Source organism: Chenopodium album, chromosome 16 (assembly GCF_948465745.1).
Source record: "Chenopodium album chromosome 16, dcCheAlbu1.1, whole genome shotgun sequence".
NCBI classification, from domain to species: domain Eukaryota; kingdom Viridiplantae; phylum Streptophyta; class Magnoliopsida; order Caryophyllales; family Amaranthaceae; genus Chenopodium; species Chenopodium album.
In genome coordinates, this window is record NC_137849.1 from 2,412,497 (window position 1) to 2,428,750 (window position 16,254).

The 16,254-nt window shown below is 34.6% G+C and overlaps 2 protein-coding genes across 3 annotated transcripts; both read left to right on the forward strand.

Annotated features, from left to right (window-relative positions):
- The first annotated feature begins 1,781 nt into the window (after window positions 1-1,781).
- LOC145586055 (F-box protein SKIP5-like) lies at window positions 1,782-6,124 on the forward strand. Of its 2 annotated transcripts, XM_081642774.1 has the most exons (6): window positions 1,782-2,219; window positions 3,138-3,282; window positions 3,366-3,444; window positions 4,781-4,839; window positions 5,187-5,566; window positions 5,906-6,124. In XM_081642774.1, the coding sequence occupies exons 1-5, from the start codon at window positions 2,021-2,023 to the stop codon at window positions 5,539-5,541; spliced, it is 837 nt and encodes a 278-aa protein (XP_081498900.1). In that variant the 5' UTR covers window positions 1,782-2,020; the 3' UTR covers window positions 5,542-5,566; window positions 5,906-6,124. The 2 variants fall into 2 exon arrangements, with proteins under 2 accessions (XP_081498900.1, XP_081498899.1); XM_081642773.1 differs by lacking the exon at window positions 5,906-6,124 and having other exon boundaries at window positions 1,783-2,219; window positions 5,187-5,737.
- A 2,289-nt stretch (window positions 6,125-8,413) lies between these two features.
- On the forward strand, window positions 8,414-13,050 carry LOC145586054 (E3 ubiquitin-protein ligase DIS1-like). Its single transcript, XM_081642772.1, has 5 exons — window positions 8,414-8,840; window positions 9,691-9,768; window positions 10,183-10,412; window positions 11,475-11,861; window positions 12,525-13,050. Exons 3-5 carry the CDS (start codon window positions 10,203-10,205, stop codon window positions 12,843-12,845), a joined length of 918 nt encoding a protein of 305 aa, XP_081498898.1. The 5' UTR covers window positions 8,414-8,840; window positions 9,691-9,768; window positions 10,183-10,202; the 3' UTR covers window positions 12,846-13,050.
- Window positions 13,051-16,254: the final 3,204 nt, after the last annotated feature.

A 16,254-nucleotide genomic window follows, 5' to 3' on the forward strand; every position in this document is an offset into this window, starting at 1 on the left:
ATTGAACTATTGACCTACTTTGAAGTTCAAGTATAGAGCTTCCGTATATATTAGTGGATTCCTTTGACATGAGTGGAACATTGATTTCATTCAATGGATGTTATAACTGTGGTACATTCAAACGTCTTTCCGTAACTGGAGATTATAAAGGGTGTTTCCTGGTTATTTCAGAAGTTGAGTGGGAGGCTTGTTGCCACAAGATTGGATAGAGTCTACCTATTAAATTAGGAAATGTGTCATGGCCGCTTGAAGAGGGAGAATTCAGAAAATACGTGGCCGCGTTCAAATGCATTACTCAGTAATCATTTGGTTTTGTAATTCTAACTCAGATTTCAAGAAACGATTTGTAGATTAATATGATCTCGACATGTGATGCAATCATATTATCAAATCGACATATACATTGACTTAAGGAATTTGAATATTGCACCCTTGTCTCAGACAAGTGGGAGATTGAAGGAGTTATGTCTTCGTCGTGTGCAATTACTAGATATATAATTGGATCAAATTATGGAGATAATTAAGTCCGGACATTTGGGTCGTCGTCTTGCCATAGCTAGAGGTACTTACGATCTTTGGACTAGTAAAATAGGCCAAAGCCCGATTGGACGGATCCTATAAGGTCACACAAAGGGGCTAGATCGAGCATTAGAGGACGAGGCCCATCATGGGCCTCATCACTCTAGGTGGCCGGCCATATGGGGCTTTGAGAGGCTATTGGGCTTCGTGCCCTAGTCTAATTATAATGAGATTATAAATAGACTAGGTGCCTAGGTTTGCATGCAAGGAATTAACTGATCATTTAGATCAAACCCTAATTAGCAAACACGAAACCAACCCCTCTCATACTCCCTCTCTCACGTCACTCCCCTCCTCCCGGCGCACGGTGGTGTCTCGTGGTGGTGGTGGTTCGTGCGGTGGTCGGTTGTCCAAAAAGGTGGTGATCGCGGTTTTCCTCAATCACTCGACCAATCTAGTATTGGTGGACGGCTCGTTCGAATCTCGTGGACTAAGTAGAGGAGCAACACTTGGGGCTCTATTCTCTCCCTGATTTGCCTGTCGAATAGCTTCGTGGAATTCACGCTTCAAAGGTATGATTATGTGTCTTGTGTGTTATGCATGCGATTCTTGGGATTAGGTACTTTATTGAATATGATTCATGTATGTTATTTCCGCTGCGTAGTACCTATAAACTCCTACATTTTAGAATCCAAATCTCTCTAGTATGAGATTCACATACCAATCTATTCCAACTTAAGCCTTGTTTAGTTTACCTTATTTTTACTTATTTCAGAAAAAATAATTCAGACAAAAAAAAATAAATTCATATCAGATTATCGTTTTATGTGCAATTTTTTATCGCTCAATATATGAAAACCACATATTAATAAAATACACATTATTACGAATCTAACCAGACCCCACTTGATATATTTTTTCCGCATAGATTATCGTATATTTAAGGTCAAAGTTTGGTCAAATCTGACATTCAGATTAGATAAGCAAAAATAATGGTGTGTTTGGATTGAAGGAAATGGAGGGAAAAGAAGGGAAGGGAAGAAAAATGGAGAGATGGGGTATCTGTTATTTGGATAACAAATGAGGAAGGAAGGGAATTAGAGGAAAGAGAAACGGATGGATTAAATTGTAAGAAATGGAGAGATTTGAAAGAAAAAAGTCACCATTCTTCCCTCACCTTCCTTTCTCTCCCCTCCTCTTCTCCTTCCTCCCCTTGTTTTCCTTCCCCTTTCTTTATCTAAACATACTTTAAGTGAACCAAACAAGCCCTTAATGAAATAAACAGTATTTTGCTCTTTGGAGCTTTCCAAAAAAAAATAAAAAATAAAAAATAAAAAATTCCTAAGTTATCTCTGAGTTTACACGCAAACTTTTTAATTTATCGTTGATGTCGTCGGTTTGAGACTTTGAGGTGCACAAAATTCTGTAAATCACCGTTTCTTCAACCCCCAGAATTGCAGCACCAAAAGAACCCAGATTTTCTTCATGAAAACTGAATTCTATGGCGTCTATAGCTGATCAGGAGCAATCAAACTCTGCTTCCGAAGCTATATCTATGCCTAAATTTGGGGGAAAACAGAGGAGTAAGAACAAATGGAGGCGTCTTTCAAAGCATTTATCCACTACCTCTGATTCCCCAATCAACACTTTGGATGATGGTTGCCTCATGCACATTTTCAGCTTCCTCTCTCCTCTTCCTGGTTTGTTACTTTACCCTAATTTTATTTTCCCCAATTTACAGTTTTCAATTTGATTTCGAAACCTTAAATTGCTGTTCAATTTGGTGGTTGTTTACCCTCTTGCTGTGATTTTGGATCATTTTATTCTGATTTGAGGTATTCCCATATCGTATTTTGTGGAATTTGATTGTTTAATTGAGCTTAATTGTGAAGTTGGGGTTATAGAAGGTTGAAAGTTTTAATTTTGGTTATTGGGTTTTACTGGATTCTTTTGTTCGTTTAGGGTTTGTCAAATTGTTGTGAAATGATTAATTTCTTGCATTAGAAATGGATGAATTGTTTAGTCTACGAATTGAAAGGTGGCGTCTTGAGACTTTTAAAAATAGTATGACAAACAAAATGCTTGCCTTTGTGGGGGTTATTGCTGCCTTTAAACATTGATTGAGCTGAAATTTGAATGTGATGGGACATACATCTATCAGTTTTTGTTTAGCTGAATGGATTTCGAGGCAGTGACTTCTGTTATTGTATTGGTCTGCTTCAAGAGTTTCCTCCATGGATTCTTGTCGTTGATGTAGTCTATCGAAGAAGTAATACTGTAGAAATGATGGGGCTAATAGGTTCTGGAATCCGTGTCTGATATGTTTGCTCGCTTTTACATTCAAATTTTGGACTTATGGGGTTGCTTTGGCTATGGTTGTGGAAGAAGTGCTTGATAATTGCTTGTCTTTCCTTTTCCCTTTAATTTGCTAAACATTTTTTTATTAGATTGTATAGGACTTTATAATTCATATAGTTAATTGTCCTTATTGGTAGTGCTATAGTTCAGGTGGATGAGGTTTTGTGTTGATGGTGTATGGACTTATTTTCTTATTAGTTTGCTTCAGCGTATTATTGTGGTGTATCAGCTTTTGTCACTTATTACTTTTGAGTTTGCAGATCGTTATAACACCGCCCTCGTTTGCCACAGATGGCGATTCTTGGCATGTCACCCACGCCTATGGTTGAGAGTTGACCGAACTATTAAGGATTATTCAGAACCTGGTGTATTCTCTTGTATAGATGCTGCAGTATCCGCTGCAAAGTGAGTACAAATTAAATTGGCTGAGTGGCTGTCATATGTTCTTAATACAAATCAATTAATCTCACAGGCTTCTTGTCTTTTAGGCCTGGTGATACCATCTTGATTGCTGCTGGAGGGGTCCATTTTACCTCTAACATTCAGATCAAGAAGCCTCTCTGCCTGGTAATATTAATAATCTCTCCAAATAATATTCTTCATTTCATATTTACTGTTGTTTTACTTATTAAGAGAAACCATTGAACTCTTGTAAGAGTTGTTTCAGTTTTTCCACACCCCCAGAGGCCAGAGCCTCTGCCCTTTCCAAATGTTTTGATCATTCTTATTTGTGCTCTGTGTGCAACTTGGTATGACTGTGTGAGTCTCCCCTGTATAGCCATATGCATATGCATAGGGAGTTCGGTGTCAGTGTCAGTGTAGATGTATAATTTAGTTTGCTTCAATCCCTCACCTTTTATCTCTTCCTTTTAGTACAAGTTGGATTTTGGTATACTTGTCCACATGCACATTTGCTTTCTTTTATGTTAGCACTGATTATTTATCTGTTTTTGTCTTTTTGATATTGACCTATGTAAAAGCGATTAGTTTGAATATAATATTGAAAAAGGATATCTAATAAGGTACACTTTGCTTAATAGCCTCAAGTATCGTCTTATTTTTTTGTTGAGTATTGTTGGTCAAAGACTCGTATAATCGTATATGATTAAACTCGCTAGCATTCCTTAGGGAGGTGGGTTCTTTTATTAGTTGTGGGGTAAATCAATAATGTTAGAACATATAGAAAAAAAAAATCTCAAATGACTTAGGGCAAGTCCTAGGAGAATCTGAATGTTTCTCAAAATTTCCCGAGAATCATATGGATGGGTAAATTACACTTTTATGCGTGCACAACTGTGCGCTTATAAGAGCAGGTACATTGGTAGAACTAGATCTCCACCCTCTCGCTTCAAGACACTCTCAAGATCTCTACCCAAAAAAACCCCAACAATGGTAAGTGTGTCTTTATGTGGATACACCTAAGTGTAGGCCAACAAAATTCAAAGAACCATGGACTCATGTCATTTAATGAAGGGGTAGAAGCAGCTCTCCAATTTTTTTTTGATGACTTTAGCCATTCTCAAGTGACTCTTCGTGGAGACCCACCTGAGGGCTTACTCAAGAGCCCCACTGTTGTGGTAGAGTTGGCTCTTGAGTTCTCTTCTTCAAGTACTACTTGAAGAATTACTTGAAGAACCCCAAAATACATGCTCTAGTAGTGTTAGTGCAACACATAATTTTAGATTTAGATGGTAATGGTGTAATGGATTGATCTTTTGTTTTTTTTGGTCTTTCACCACTTCGCATCCATTTGTATCTTATTAAAGTAACGCAGCAAATTAAATATGTCTTTAAAGCATGCTTTTCTCAGTTGAGGAATAGGTCAGGTGTATCCTTGCTATCTCATAATTTTGTGCGCATTATTGTTGCCTTTTAAATATTCTAATTTATTATTTTTGCTCAGATTGGTGGAGGCGAGCTTCCAGAAGAAACCACTCTTCTTTGTTCCCGGGGCACTGACAGGTTCGCAAAATTTCTTTGCTGTGCCTTCTACTGTTGGGCTTTATTGAATGGGCCTTTCTAAATGATGTCCCTGCCAAACTTGAGCATTTTAAGTTCAAGCATTGCTGCTAAACCTGTGGGGTTGAAGCCTTTCACCAATCTGATTGAGATGTTTTTTTCATTTTCCCACTCATTGGTGCCAGCCAGGCAATTGAGACAAACCTTCATGCTAGAGAGATTAAGTGATCGGAAATTTTTATTTCTAGGCTTGATTGGTTGGGCATTTGGGCTTATGGGTAGTGACCCTATATTCTTTTTGGATGCAAATGAAAGTATCGTCTGTGCATTGTTTTTTTTTTGTTAAACAGTGCTCTGGAGCTCCTTTCCACCTGCAAAATTACAAACTTGACAGTGAAGGCTGAGCTCGGCTGCTGCTTGCTTCATAGGAGTGGGAGGTTGATTATAGACAGTTGTCTCCTCCAATGTGAAACCGATCCTCTGGATTATCTTTCATGCCCCATAGTGAGCACAGCCACGGGGCCAAAGAAGTTACCATCTCTTTCTTCAAACTCCCGCGGAGATGGTGTTACTGTTTCTCGTACTAGGATTGAAGGTGGTGCCAAGGCTGTTTTGACCAGTGGCACCCTTGTGTTGCAGAGTGTACGAGTCATTTATGGTCGTTCTTCTGTCCTTTTCTGGTTTGAAGTTGAGCATCAGTCATGATTCACTTCATCCTCCGTCACTTGCTGTAAGTCTTTGGTAAATTTTTTCTTTTTTTTTCTTTTTTCATTTGTTTAGTTTTCTTTTCCTTGTATCCTGTATGTATATCAGCTTTATAGTTCATTAATAATTTTCAAGGGAACTGTGTTGTATTTAAAATGGGCATTAGTTGAGTGGTTACAATGTAACTTATGCTAATTAGCCACAATTGCCAATATTCCAAAGTATGGACTGAATTTAGACTTGTTGGAAATCTGAATCCATCCAATGTATACGCTAGTACGTAGACCTTTGTTTCTCACAATTTGTGGGAATATATTACTTTCACCTTTGTTTCTCACAATTTGTGGGAATATATTACTTTCAGGTACATCTGTTGGTCGAAGGCTCTGTTCTTTTGGACTTATTATTCTGTACTTCAGCTCAATTCAGTTGGTTTCCTCACTTGTTTGTAGTCCATTCAATTAGAATGCATTCAGTCCAAAAGAACGGGCCTAGTAATTGTCGAGTTTTCTATACTTTCTTATTATTGAACTTTTGAAGCATAATGAACCAAGTTAACTTTTTTCTTTTTTTTTAAAAAAAAAAAAGCTCCACTACTAAATTTGGGTATCCAATTCTATGGGCAAGGATTTCGATCACTGCCGTCAAAACAATTGTTCCACTATGGGAAAGTTCAATGGATTCTTCCATTAATGGTAAGTTGGGTTTGAAAAACAGGGGTTCCAATGATTTGTTGTGTAGTTCTGCTTATGTGAGAATGAGTTTGAAGAAGATTTCATCAAATGGGTTCCAATGATAGGTTGCCGAAAAGTGTACACAAACATTGTATATCCATGTACAATGTTCTCTTACTTGCGTTGATTTGAAGAAGACTTGGTTGACAAAGGTATAAAAGTTAGATGAACTAGCAACCAGGGATGCCAAGCAGTCATTAGTTCATTTATTTGCTAATTTTGCAATGTACTCGCTTATGTTTGGAGCGGGTATGGCAATGACTTTGTTGGCAAGTGCCCACTGCCCACAGTGGGTATGTGGATTTCCATTAATCTTCACCTTGTATTCACAACTATTTTATACGAAATTGCTTACCACTTGAGCCAATGGTCAAAACTGCCTTAAACGACATCAATTTGCTTACCAATTGAACCTCTAGTTGGTTGCTTCAAATAAATTTGTTGACTAATTTTGATAAAGAGCTGCAAAGGTGAATCACTATGTAATTGGCATACAACTATACAGTTACCCAATTAGGCAATTACTCACCCTCTCATTCCTTTCTTCCAAAATGATCTACAATAACACATTTTGTTGGGCATTTTTCATGCACATGTGAATAAAATAGTCTTACATTGGTAGATTGGTTGGAAGGCGACTAATATATAAGTTTCGTTAGTTATTTAGAGCTAAGATTTGGGATAAGGGGGCAACTTTGTTTACTTGATTGAGGGGTTGGTGGCTAATTGATTAATGGAAAAGAAAACAGTTAAAACAACTAATTTCTTTGAATGAAAGATGTTTATTTTAACTAGCTTTGATTGGAATACAGTTTAAATGTTTAGTTTTGCTACTTGTGTGCAAAACATAGCAATAATTTTCATTTCACGCTTGTCAATGCATTTGTTCAATATTAATATTTTTGATTATCAATACCTAAAACTTATAAATCTGAGATTTTAAAAGTATATAAATTGAGACAAATCTAACAAAATTTCACTTGACCACATTTTCATTAATTATAACTCGTCAAAGTACAGTAGTTGAATGGCGTTTAAGTCAAAAATATTGCAACTATAAAGAATAGAAGTAGTTTGTATATACTTCTATTTCGGTATGTATCTTTTAAATAGTCTATATTGAAGGGCTTTCTCACTTGAAAGAGCATAAGTTTTTTTCTTTAATGGTTCAAAATGGAGCTTTATAGAGGGCTAGTTATTTGCGAATAAATGTCTATCAATCATTCATCTACGAATTGCTAAAATCACACAAGAAATTTCTTCTCATTCTTATGACGGGGCGACATATACACTCATGAAAAGTTTGAAATTAATTAAAAAAAAAATGCACCGAATTATTAGATGTACGTTTTTAGACTTTGCATTGCTAAGGTGAAAATTCTTAAAAGCACAAAGATAATGCGGAAAGAATATAAAACCATATAGTAATAAGTTATTCTTATATAGCGAAGTTTCATCTATAATCATTCAATTCTTAAATTGAAGTTGAAGTATTTAAACTTTTATAGATTCCATATATACTCTTGAAGAAATCCTTGAAAAAAAAAATATCAAAGTTCATTGCATTCTTGATTTGCAATCTAATAACAATATACCTAAGGAAAGATCAATCAGTTGTAAGAGTACTCCGTATATCTTCACTAAGTAACGAAAATTTCTCAATCAATTAATCATATGAGTCTAAGTAACAAAAATATATCAATCAATCACAAGAGTCTTACCATCAATCAAAATTTTGATGAGATAATCTTTCTCTATAAGGTAAATTCATTATAAATCATCAAACTATCTTATTAAATTTTCTCACAAATATCGAGTACAGAGCTGTTTCTTTTCGTGTACAAATGAGCCACAAGAACAGCATAACTTACAAACACAGAAAGAAAATTCAAACTAATATTAAATCATACAAAAATCTTAGATCTTTGCCATTAAGTCAAGACCTCAACGGGTTCATCATCCGTAACTCGTCATAAATTCATAATTTACATCATGATGAGGGTAGGTGTTAGATGAACAAACAATTTGGATGATCCTTCCTCAGTCCCTCTCTATTTAAACCAAAGGAAAGACCCCACAAGTATTGACTAGTTCTTTTTGTATTTACTCCATAAAAAGTCTGTCAACCCCAAAAACCCATCAACTTGACACATTTACACAAACATACGCTCTCTTCTCTTTTTCCAATTTTTTCTTACTCTCTTTATTTTCAAATATCTTGCCTCTAACTAAATTGCAGGCCTTGCTATATTTCTTTTTTTTTTATTATTGTTGGTAATAATAATATTGTAATAAATATTTATATTTATTACTCTTACTCATTATTTATTTATTAGTCGTCTCCCATATTATTCCCATTTTCAGACGGCCAAAAAAAAACAAATTTAATAATTAGTTCTTCTGAAACTTCAAATTCCCCACTTTTTTTTATAATTCAAATCAATTTTTGTTCATGTTAGAGTTGAGGGCCTCCAATTTCCACCGTCCTCCATCTTTTTAGGGTTTTATTCTTCTTTGTTCTTTCATGGGGTTTTGAATTTCAAATTTTGAATTCCTCATTTCACGGTAAATATTGTTTCTTTATTTTTTAATTGTTTGTTTGTTTTAATTCATTTAATTCTTCTTGTTTGATTGTTTGTTTGTGGGTTTTATTGTGATGATGATTTGGGGTTTTGACGATCAAATTTCTAATTTTTAATTGTTGGGTTTTTCTGAGTAGTAATACAACTGATCAATTTAATTTTGATATTAAAATCTTGGGTTCGAGTTTTTGTTTATGATATTTCTTTTTAAATGTGATATGCCATTTTATTAGAGGTTTTTGTTTATCAAATTATCTGTGGTCCGTAATTTATTTATTATTTTAAAAGTTAGAATGTTGAATGTTTTGCATTTTATGGCGTAGATTTTTTTGTAAAGTTTGTATTTTTTTTCTTTCCTGTATTTATGAATTTTCAAACTTTACATCTTTTGAAAATATAACACTTACGGAGTACTAAAAATAATTGAGAATTAACCTTATATCTTATTTGTAATTGTGAGCAAATAGTTTGTTTGAATTTCTGTTTATTGTAGATTAAAAAAAAAAAAAAAAAAAAAAAAACAACTTAATGCAAATAAGATGATTTCTATTTTCCTAGTTTTTACTTCCTAACATAGTCTAAATTATAGCTGGATGATTGTTTGTTTTACTTGTATAATTAGGCATTTTGAAGTATGCGCTTTTATGTGCATAAGAATCTATATATGCTCGTCTTTATTTAGGATTTTATTGTTGTGATGCATATTTTGAAAAAGCTTGATATTTAGGTCCTTCATTTTTTTACTGATGTTTGCACTTGATAAAACAAAAAATAATCATGGGTTTTACTGTTACCTTAATTGTTGAACATTTTTTTGCTTTGTCTATTTGTAGACAAGGGATCAAAATCAGTCAACACATTTGAAGAGAGAAAAGCTGGTAACGGGTTTCGAACTGAGTGGAAAATTGTTGGTATGTAATCCTCACCCTTGTTTGCATTAACATTTTAAATCGCGTTTTTATGATTTCGGATAGAACTTAATTAGATGAAGGCCTTGAATAGTTGTATGGCTATCGTTTAGGTTATGTCAATGTGTTTGTACCTTGGCTTTAGATTTCAATAATAGGGTGTTTTCCTCCATCAAAAAAGTCTCTTCACTTGATTTAAGAACTTTTTAGCCCTGTACTTAACTTATGAGAGCTTATTATATTTGTGAATTGAGTTTCGGTACACTTATCTTTGCGAAATATAAGCCCCAAACTTAGCTTATTAGAACTTATATTTCCTGATATATTTTACTGAAAAGGAGTTGATGATTTGCAAAGAGTATTTACACACTATTTTACTGAAAAGGAATTGATGATAACATTCTGTTTTGCTTTCAGATAGCTATTTGGCCAACAATATGGCTACTGGAAGTCCATATCTTGATGATGTGAGGGGGAAGCCTGAAGTTATCGACCCTCCCTCGACCGAGGATATGATTGATGTTGTAGAAAATGTGATGGATACTGCACAAAGTACTGTTAAACCAAATCCAATTGTGTCTAGCAGTGTTTATGAGCTGCTGGAGTGCCCAGTGTGCCTAACTGCCATGTACCCTCCAATCCACCAGGTGAGGCTGCCTCTAGTGCTTCTTATGTGATGCTAAAGTACCAGAATATCCCGAGTTGGTTGAAAATTTTAAACTCTTGCACTTGGATTTTCCATGTATTGCTCTCCCTGCTGCCTCTGTCTTAATTAAATATGATTCAGAAATTGTTTGATTGGGTCGGGGGCTAGGGGACAGGCGATGAAATCATTGACTGATAAATATATCTCATGATCGATATGCTCGTGTTGAAAGCTGATCTGGAGAAAAGATATATGTTGAGTATTAGTGTATTGCTGTATTAAGGATTTGTAAACAAGTTTTTCACTCATCTTCTAAAAGAATTTTGAAAACAAAGGTAGCACCTTCTTCTTTTATGCTGTCAGAAATTCCATTATTTGCTGTAGTGGCTATCAAAAGCCTACAGAGAAAATGAACAGCTTAGAAATTAAATAGTCTTAAGCAGATTCTTGAAACTACTTTAGATTTCACTCATGTTAAGGGCAACTTTTCTGTTTTCTGGTGCACTCACATCCATTACAAGAATGAGATGAATCTTTCACTCTTTTCCATTACAACTTGCTCCAATTGCATCACTAGAGTTCTTGGAAATTAATTAAAAGGCAGCCCATTTCGTGGGGTTTGCACTAAAGAGTATTAATGTACTTATGCTAGTAGTCTAATCAGAGGTCTAGAATGTCGTTTAACGAAAAACAAAAGTGTTGAATGCGAACTATGGTGATTTGGTTTATAAAGATTCTAGATCACCGTGCTCCATCTCTGCCTGGCCCCTTGCTCAGTAGTGTTTTTTTTAGGTCAAATGTAAGCTCTCCTTGATTTCTGCTTTCTCCTTCAAACTCTCTTGGTTCATAGTCCCTTACTCTCTAGTCCTTTTTTTTTTTTTTTTTTTTTTTTGGGAATGAATAGTGGCCTTTTACTATCTATAATGAGGTTTGGGGGGGGGGGGGGGGGGGAGGTGGGGGGGAGGGGAAGGGGCTGGTGGTTGTTAAATTCTGAGCACGACTCTTTCATGGTTTATATGTTTGTGCCATTTTCTGATTATTGTATCCTTTGTCATTGACGCAGTGCTCAAATGGCCACACAATATGTGCTAATTGCAAGCCCAGGGTACACAACCGGTGCCCAACTTGCAGGCATGAACTTGGTAACATTAGATGCCTTGCCCTGGAGAAGGTGGCTGCATCCCTTGAACTTCCATGTAAATATCAAAGTTACGGATGTGTGGGCATATATCCTTACTATAGCAAGCTGAAGCATGAGTCCCAATGTTCCTTTAGACCCTATAGCTGTCCTTATGCTGGATCAGAATGCACTGTCATTGGTGATATCCCTTACCTGGTGGCCCACCTTAAGGAGGATCATAAAGTTGACATGCACAGTGGCAGTACATTCAACCACCGCTACGTGAAGTCAAATCCCCATGAGGTCGAAAATGCTACTTGGATGCTTACGGTAAGCATTTTCCAGATTGTGTACATCCATTTAAAATTTAGAATACTGAATAAAATAATCTGCTCACTCTGTGTTTTTTCAAACATATCTTAACTTTAATTGTCTAAACTGTCTATCTGAACTTAATTTGTCGGAAACAAGTCAAAATATGTTGAGGACAACACAACCTAAGCCATGTGGATGGGATCAGTAGCAGATTGTATTCATCCACTGGTTTTTTAGCATGCAACTTTTAATTGAATCATAACTAGAATATACCTATGTTTATGCAAAAATTAGCATCTCTCAATCACAGGGTTTTCCTTTTGGGTTAATATATCAATGCTTCCGTGGGTTAACAATTACTATAAAGTGAGAAATTGAGATTAAAATTTTAATTTTTGTAAGTCATAAAACAATTGACGACATATGACTTGAGTAAGAGAGAATGGTTTGGGCCATAAAGGGTTATTGCCTTCAATATGTTGCAGATATAAAGATATTAATATGGAGTAGATAACTTTGCAAGTGAGAGTTGAAAATTTAAATACTGAAAGGATTGTTTAGGAAGTGATACATGGTTTGGAGAGCTTAGAATTCATACTTCGTATTACTTAAAATAATAATATTGATAGCTTGATTATGTTTTGTCTTAATATTTTCTTTCCTATTTTTGCACTTCAGGTCTTCAGTTGCTTTGGACAGTACTTTTGCCTTCATTTTGAAGCATTCCAGCTTGGTATGGCTCCTGTCTACATAGCTTTCTTACGATTCATGGGAGATGACAATGAGGCAAAGAACTATAATTACAGCCTTGAGGTAGGAGGAAATGGAAGAAAGTTGTGCTGGCAAGGAGTGCCAAGGAGCATCAGGGATAGCCATCGCAAGGTCCGTGACAGCTTTGACGGCCTCATTATCCAGAGAAATATGGCTCTTTTCTTTTCAGGCGGTGATAGGAAGGAATTAAAACTGAGGGTAACTGGTAGGATTTGGAAAGAACAGTGACTAAAGTTTTCTTGAAAGTCTTCCGTTAGAATTAGCTTCTCCTTGTAGTGCCACTAGAAAAGTCTTCTGTTCGTGTATTTTCGTGTGTGTAAAATGGCAAACTCTCTTTGCTGGCCTATGCATCAAATACATGACTGAGACAATGTTATGTTGTTCATGTGAAAAGTGTTGAATCCTATTTTTTTTTTTTTTTGGCAAAATGTCAAATATGCTTCATTTTTTTTGTGTGGATCAACGTGAGAAACATATTTGGCATCTCACAGGATTATTCTTAATTTAGGGATGGTTAAGCTGGTTTTTAGAAGATGAACCATTGACGTGAGAAAGCCAGGATATTTCCTTTGCTTCTAGCAGATACTCCGTACAATATTATCAATGGTGATAGTTAAAGAAAGTTGAGTATCATTTGCACTGTGCCTGTCCTAGTTACGTATAAATTTTATTTAACAGGTTTGCCAATCTTTGTAAAAATGCTAGTTTTTTCACAAATCATCAAACAACCTGGCGGTTGTTAACCAGGTACACAAACGACACTGATACAGTCAAGCAGGGCATTTGCCACTGTAAGACGAGACGTTTGTTATACAAGTACTGATACAGGCAAGCAGGGCATTTGCCAGTTTGCCACTGTAAGACGAGCGTGTTTGCTATATGCGAAACTTCATTGGTACATACAGCTTTTATAATACACAACTTTATAATACGGACGCCGGATATTCGAGTTGCATCACTTGCATGGCTTAGGCAATTGGTTTCAACTTTCAAGTAACATGCCAAATTGCCTACTTGCAAGTTGCACTAATTATATATGTTAGAGATAACTGAAGGTTGAAAGCAAATTAAACAATGGCATCAGAAGAATTAATGCATGAGTGCTTTGACACTTGAATCAGTGATTCATTACATCTAGGATAGCCGGATAGGGCAAGGCAGCTGCAGAGGAAACATTCAATTACTAGTGTTAAAACCTAAAATGCCAAATTTCATAAACAGTACAGCTCCTATATTCCTAACAATTTCCGACACTCAACAATTGTGTAACTATAAAGTAATATTTAAATTTTAATTTGACTTGGCTTAGGCATTTGTGTACAAAGACAACTAGTCTTTTTAATTATTATATTTCTTCCTCCGTTCTTTTTAAGTTGATACACGTCTTTTATCACATTTATTAGCGCACAAATTCGATGATTAATATTTCTAATAAAAAAATAAAAAAAAAAGTATATAAAAAGTCGATAATGAAAATTTCCATGTAAAAATTCTAACAAGACTCCACGTGACTTGTAAATGCATCAACTAAAAAATAACGGAGTACTAAACAATAACAGACTTTGAACATTCAATGCTAGATTCTCTGGAATAAAATAGACTTTATATGGGATCATTAGTTTTTTTTGTACTCTGTATTACTTATATATAGGTAGGGGTGGCAATTCGGGTCCGCGGGTCGGGTTCGGGTTAGATTTCGGGTTATGCTTAGAAACTATCAAAAATAGTGTAAAACTTAATATTATTATGAAATATGAAATTTGGGTGAAATTGGGTCGAATTCGGGTTGTTCGGATTCGGGTCGGGTCGGGTTCGGGTTTCTCTCTATAATTTTGAGTCGAGTTCGGGTCGGGTCAGGGATTGCCAACCCTATATGTAGGTGATATTTCAAAAAATACCTTTCCATGGCACCCGCAAATTCTTAGCTAAACTAGCTGCACCACTGCATCCATATATGAATATAAAGTACTTCAAAAATGAACATACGTTTTTTTTTCCACTCTTGATATCTTAATTCTCTCTCTTCTTCTTTCTTACCTCTATTTATTTTCTCTTTCCTCTGTTTTCTACTCAATCTGAAATTTTCTCTCTCTTTTTTTTTTCCCTTTTTTAAAAGTTAATTTTCTTTATCACCTCACTTTCTTTTAATCTTCATACTTCTTTGTCCTTCTAGTTTGGATATTCTCCAATTCATCACCATTGTAGCATTCTCCATCATCATCTTCGACACAATCGTGAAATTTGAGGTAATTTTGGGGTTTATTTTACTTTTTAATTATAAATATGTAAATGTTGAAAAAATGTTGATTTTTCTAAATTTTGTATCTGTGATTCATAATCTATTATGCCATAGATCAATAATTATTGTCTCTATGTTGAACCAAGATTAGATTTAAGGTGGATATTCAAATTTTTAGAGTTAAAATAATTACAATCGAATTTGTGTTCTGTAAATAAAAAAATATGAATATACAGTACTTTAAAATCGAACATTTTGTACAAAATGAACATTTAGTACACTAAAAATGAACTTTATTATATAAAAAATGAGCATAATTTAAATATACTTTATCTTTATTTTTTGTTAATTATTAGATACAATGAATATAAACCTATATGAATATATGAAAATCATGTTCATTTTTATTATATTAAATGTTCATATTTTTTTTAAACGTGTTCATTTGTTTACGTGTTTATTTTTTTTGTATTAAATGTACATTTTATATAATGTATTCATATATTTTTACGAAATGTTCATTTTATTAGGTATGATTCAGCTATTCTATGAATCTATGATTGTATGATAAATGTTCATTTTATATTAAATCATTTTTTTTTTAAAACTAAATGTTCATTTTTAAGGCCATGGTCCATCAATTTTATGATTATATGATAATCATGTTTACTTTTAATATACCTAAATAATCATTTTTTTAAGAAGTTCACTTTTTAATACAAAATGTTCGTTTTTACTTTATGTGTTCATTTTTTATTACTGAATGTTCTTTTTTTACATGTTCATATTTTTTACTAAATGTTCATATTATAGGGCGTATTGCATCTATCTTAGTTGTATCAGGGTACAGCTAAAACTTATTGCATGGCACCAATACTAAGCATTTGCATCGCTAAGCAAGCCCATTTATCTCTTTCCTTTCCTCCTTCCTCCACCTCACTTCCCATTGTCTTTACACTCTTATCATTCTTATTACATTGTTTTTATTTACCACATTGCACAAGCATAAATGAGAGTCACTTTGAAAACATTTATCTTAAAGATAGTGGATGCTCTAAGTGCTTTATTGTCTGGGTCTCTAGGAATGCATCCTTGTAATCAAGTCTATAAAAAACTTGACCTTTTCGTGACAACACAACCAAAACCGACATGAATGCAAAGTACAAAGTTACTGCAAGACAGAAGTTTGAGATGAGAAAAACACGAAACTAACCTGAAAACGAACATTTTACATGATGTTTGATAAATTTTGTGAATCCTATGAACATGAACAGCACCCATATACTCAAATTGTCAGCTCTACTTACAGCAAGGCACCCAATCTGCATAATCATGGAGTAATTTCTTGCCCTAATTTTTGTTACAGATTGATCAACATAGCTATATTTTACCCATCAA

Bases quoted from the DNA above. Each gene is read 5' to 3' on its own strand.
- LOC145586054 (XM_081642772.1), top strand. From the start codon at position 10,203: ATGGCTACTGGAAGTCCATATCTTGATGATGTGAGGGGGAAGCCTGAA. The intron at 10,413-11,474 runs GTGAGGCTGCCT...TCATTGACGCAG, and splicing joins TGTACCCTCCAATCCACCAG to TGCTCAAATGGCCACACAAT. The intron at 11,862-12,524 runs GTAAGCATTTTC...TTTGCACTTCAG, and splicing joins ATGCTACTTGGATGCTTACG to GTCTTCAGTTGCTTTGGACA.
- LOC145586055 (XM_081642774.1), top strand. From the start codon at position 2,021: ATGGCGTCTATAGCTGATCAGGAGCAATCAAACTCTGCTTCCGAAGCT. The intron at 3,283-3,365 runs GTGAGTACAAAT...CTTGTCTTTTAG, and splicing joins GCTGCAGTATCCGCTGCAAA to GCCTGGTGATACCATCTTGA. The intron at 3,445-4,780 runs GTAATATTAATA...ATTTTTGCTCAG, and splicing joins TCAAGAAGCCTCTCTGCCTG to ATTGGTGGAGGCGAGCTTCC.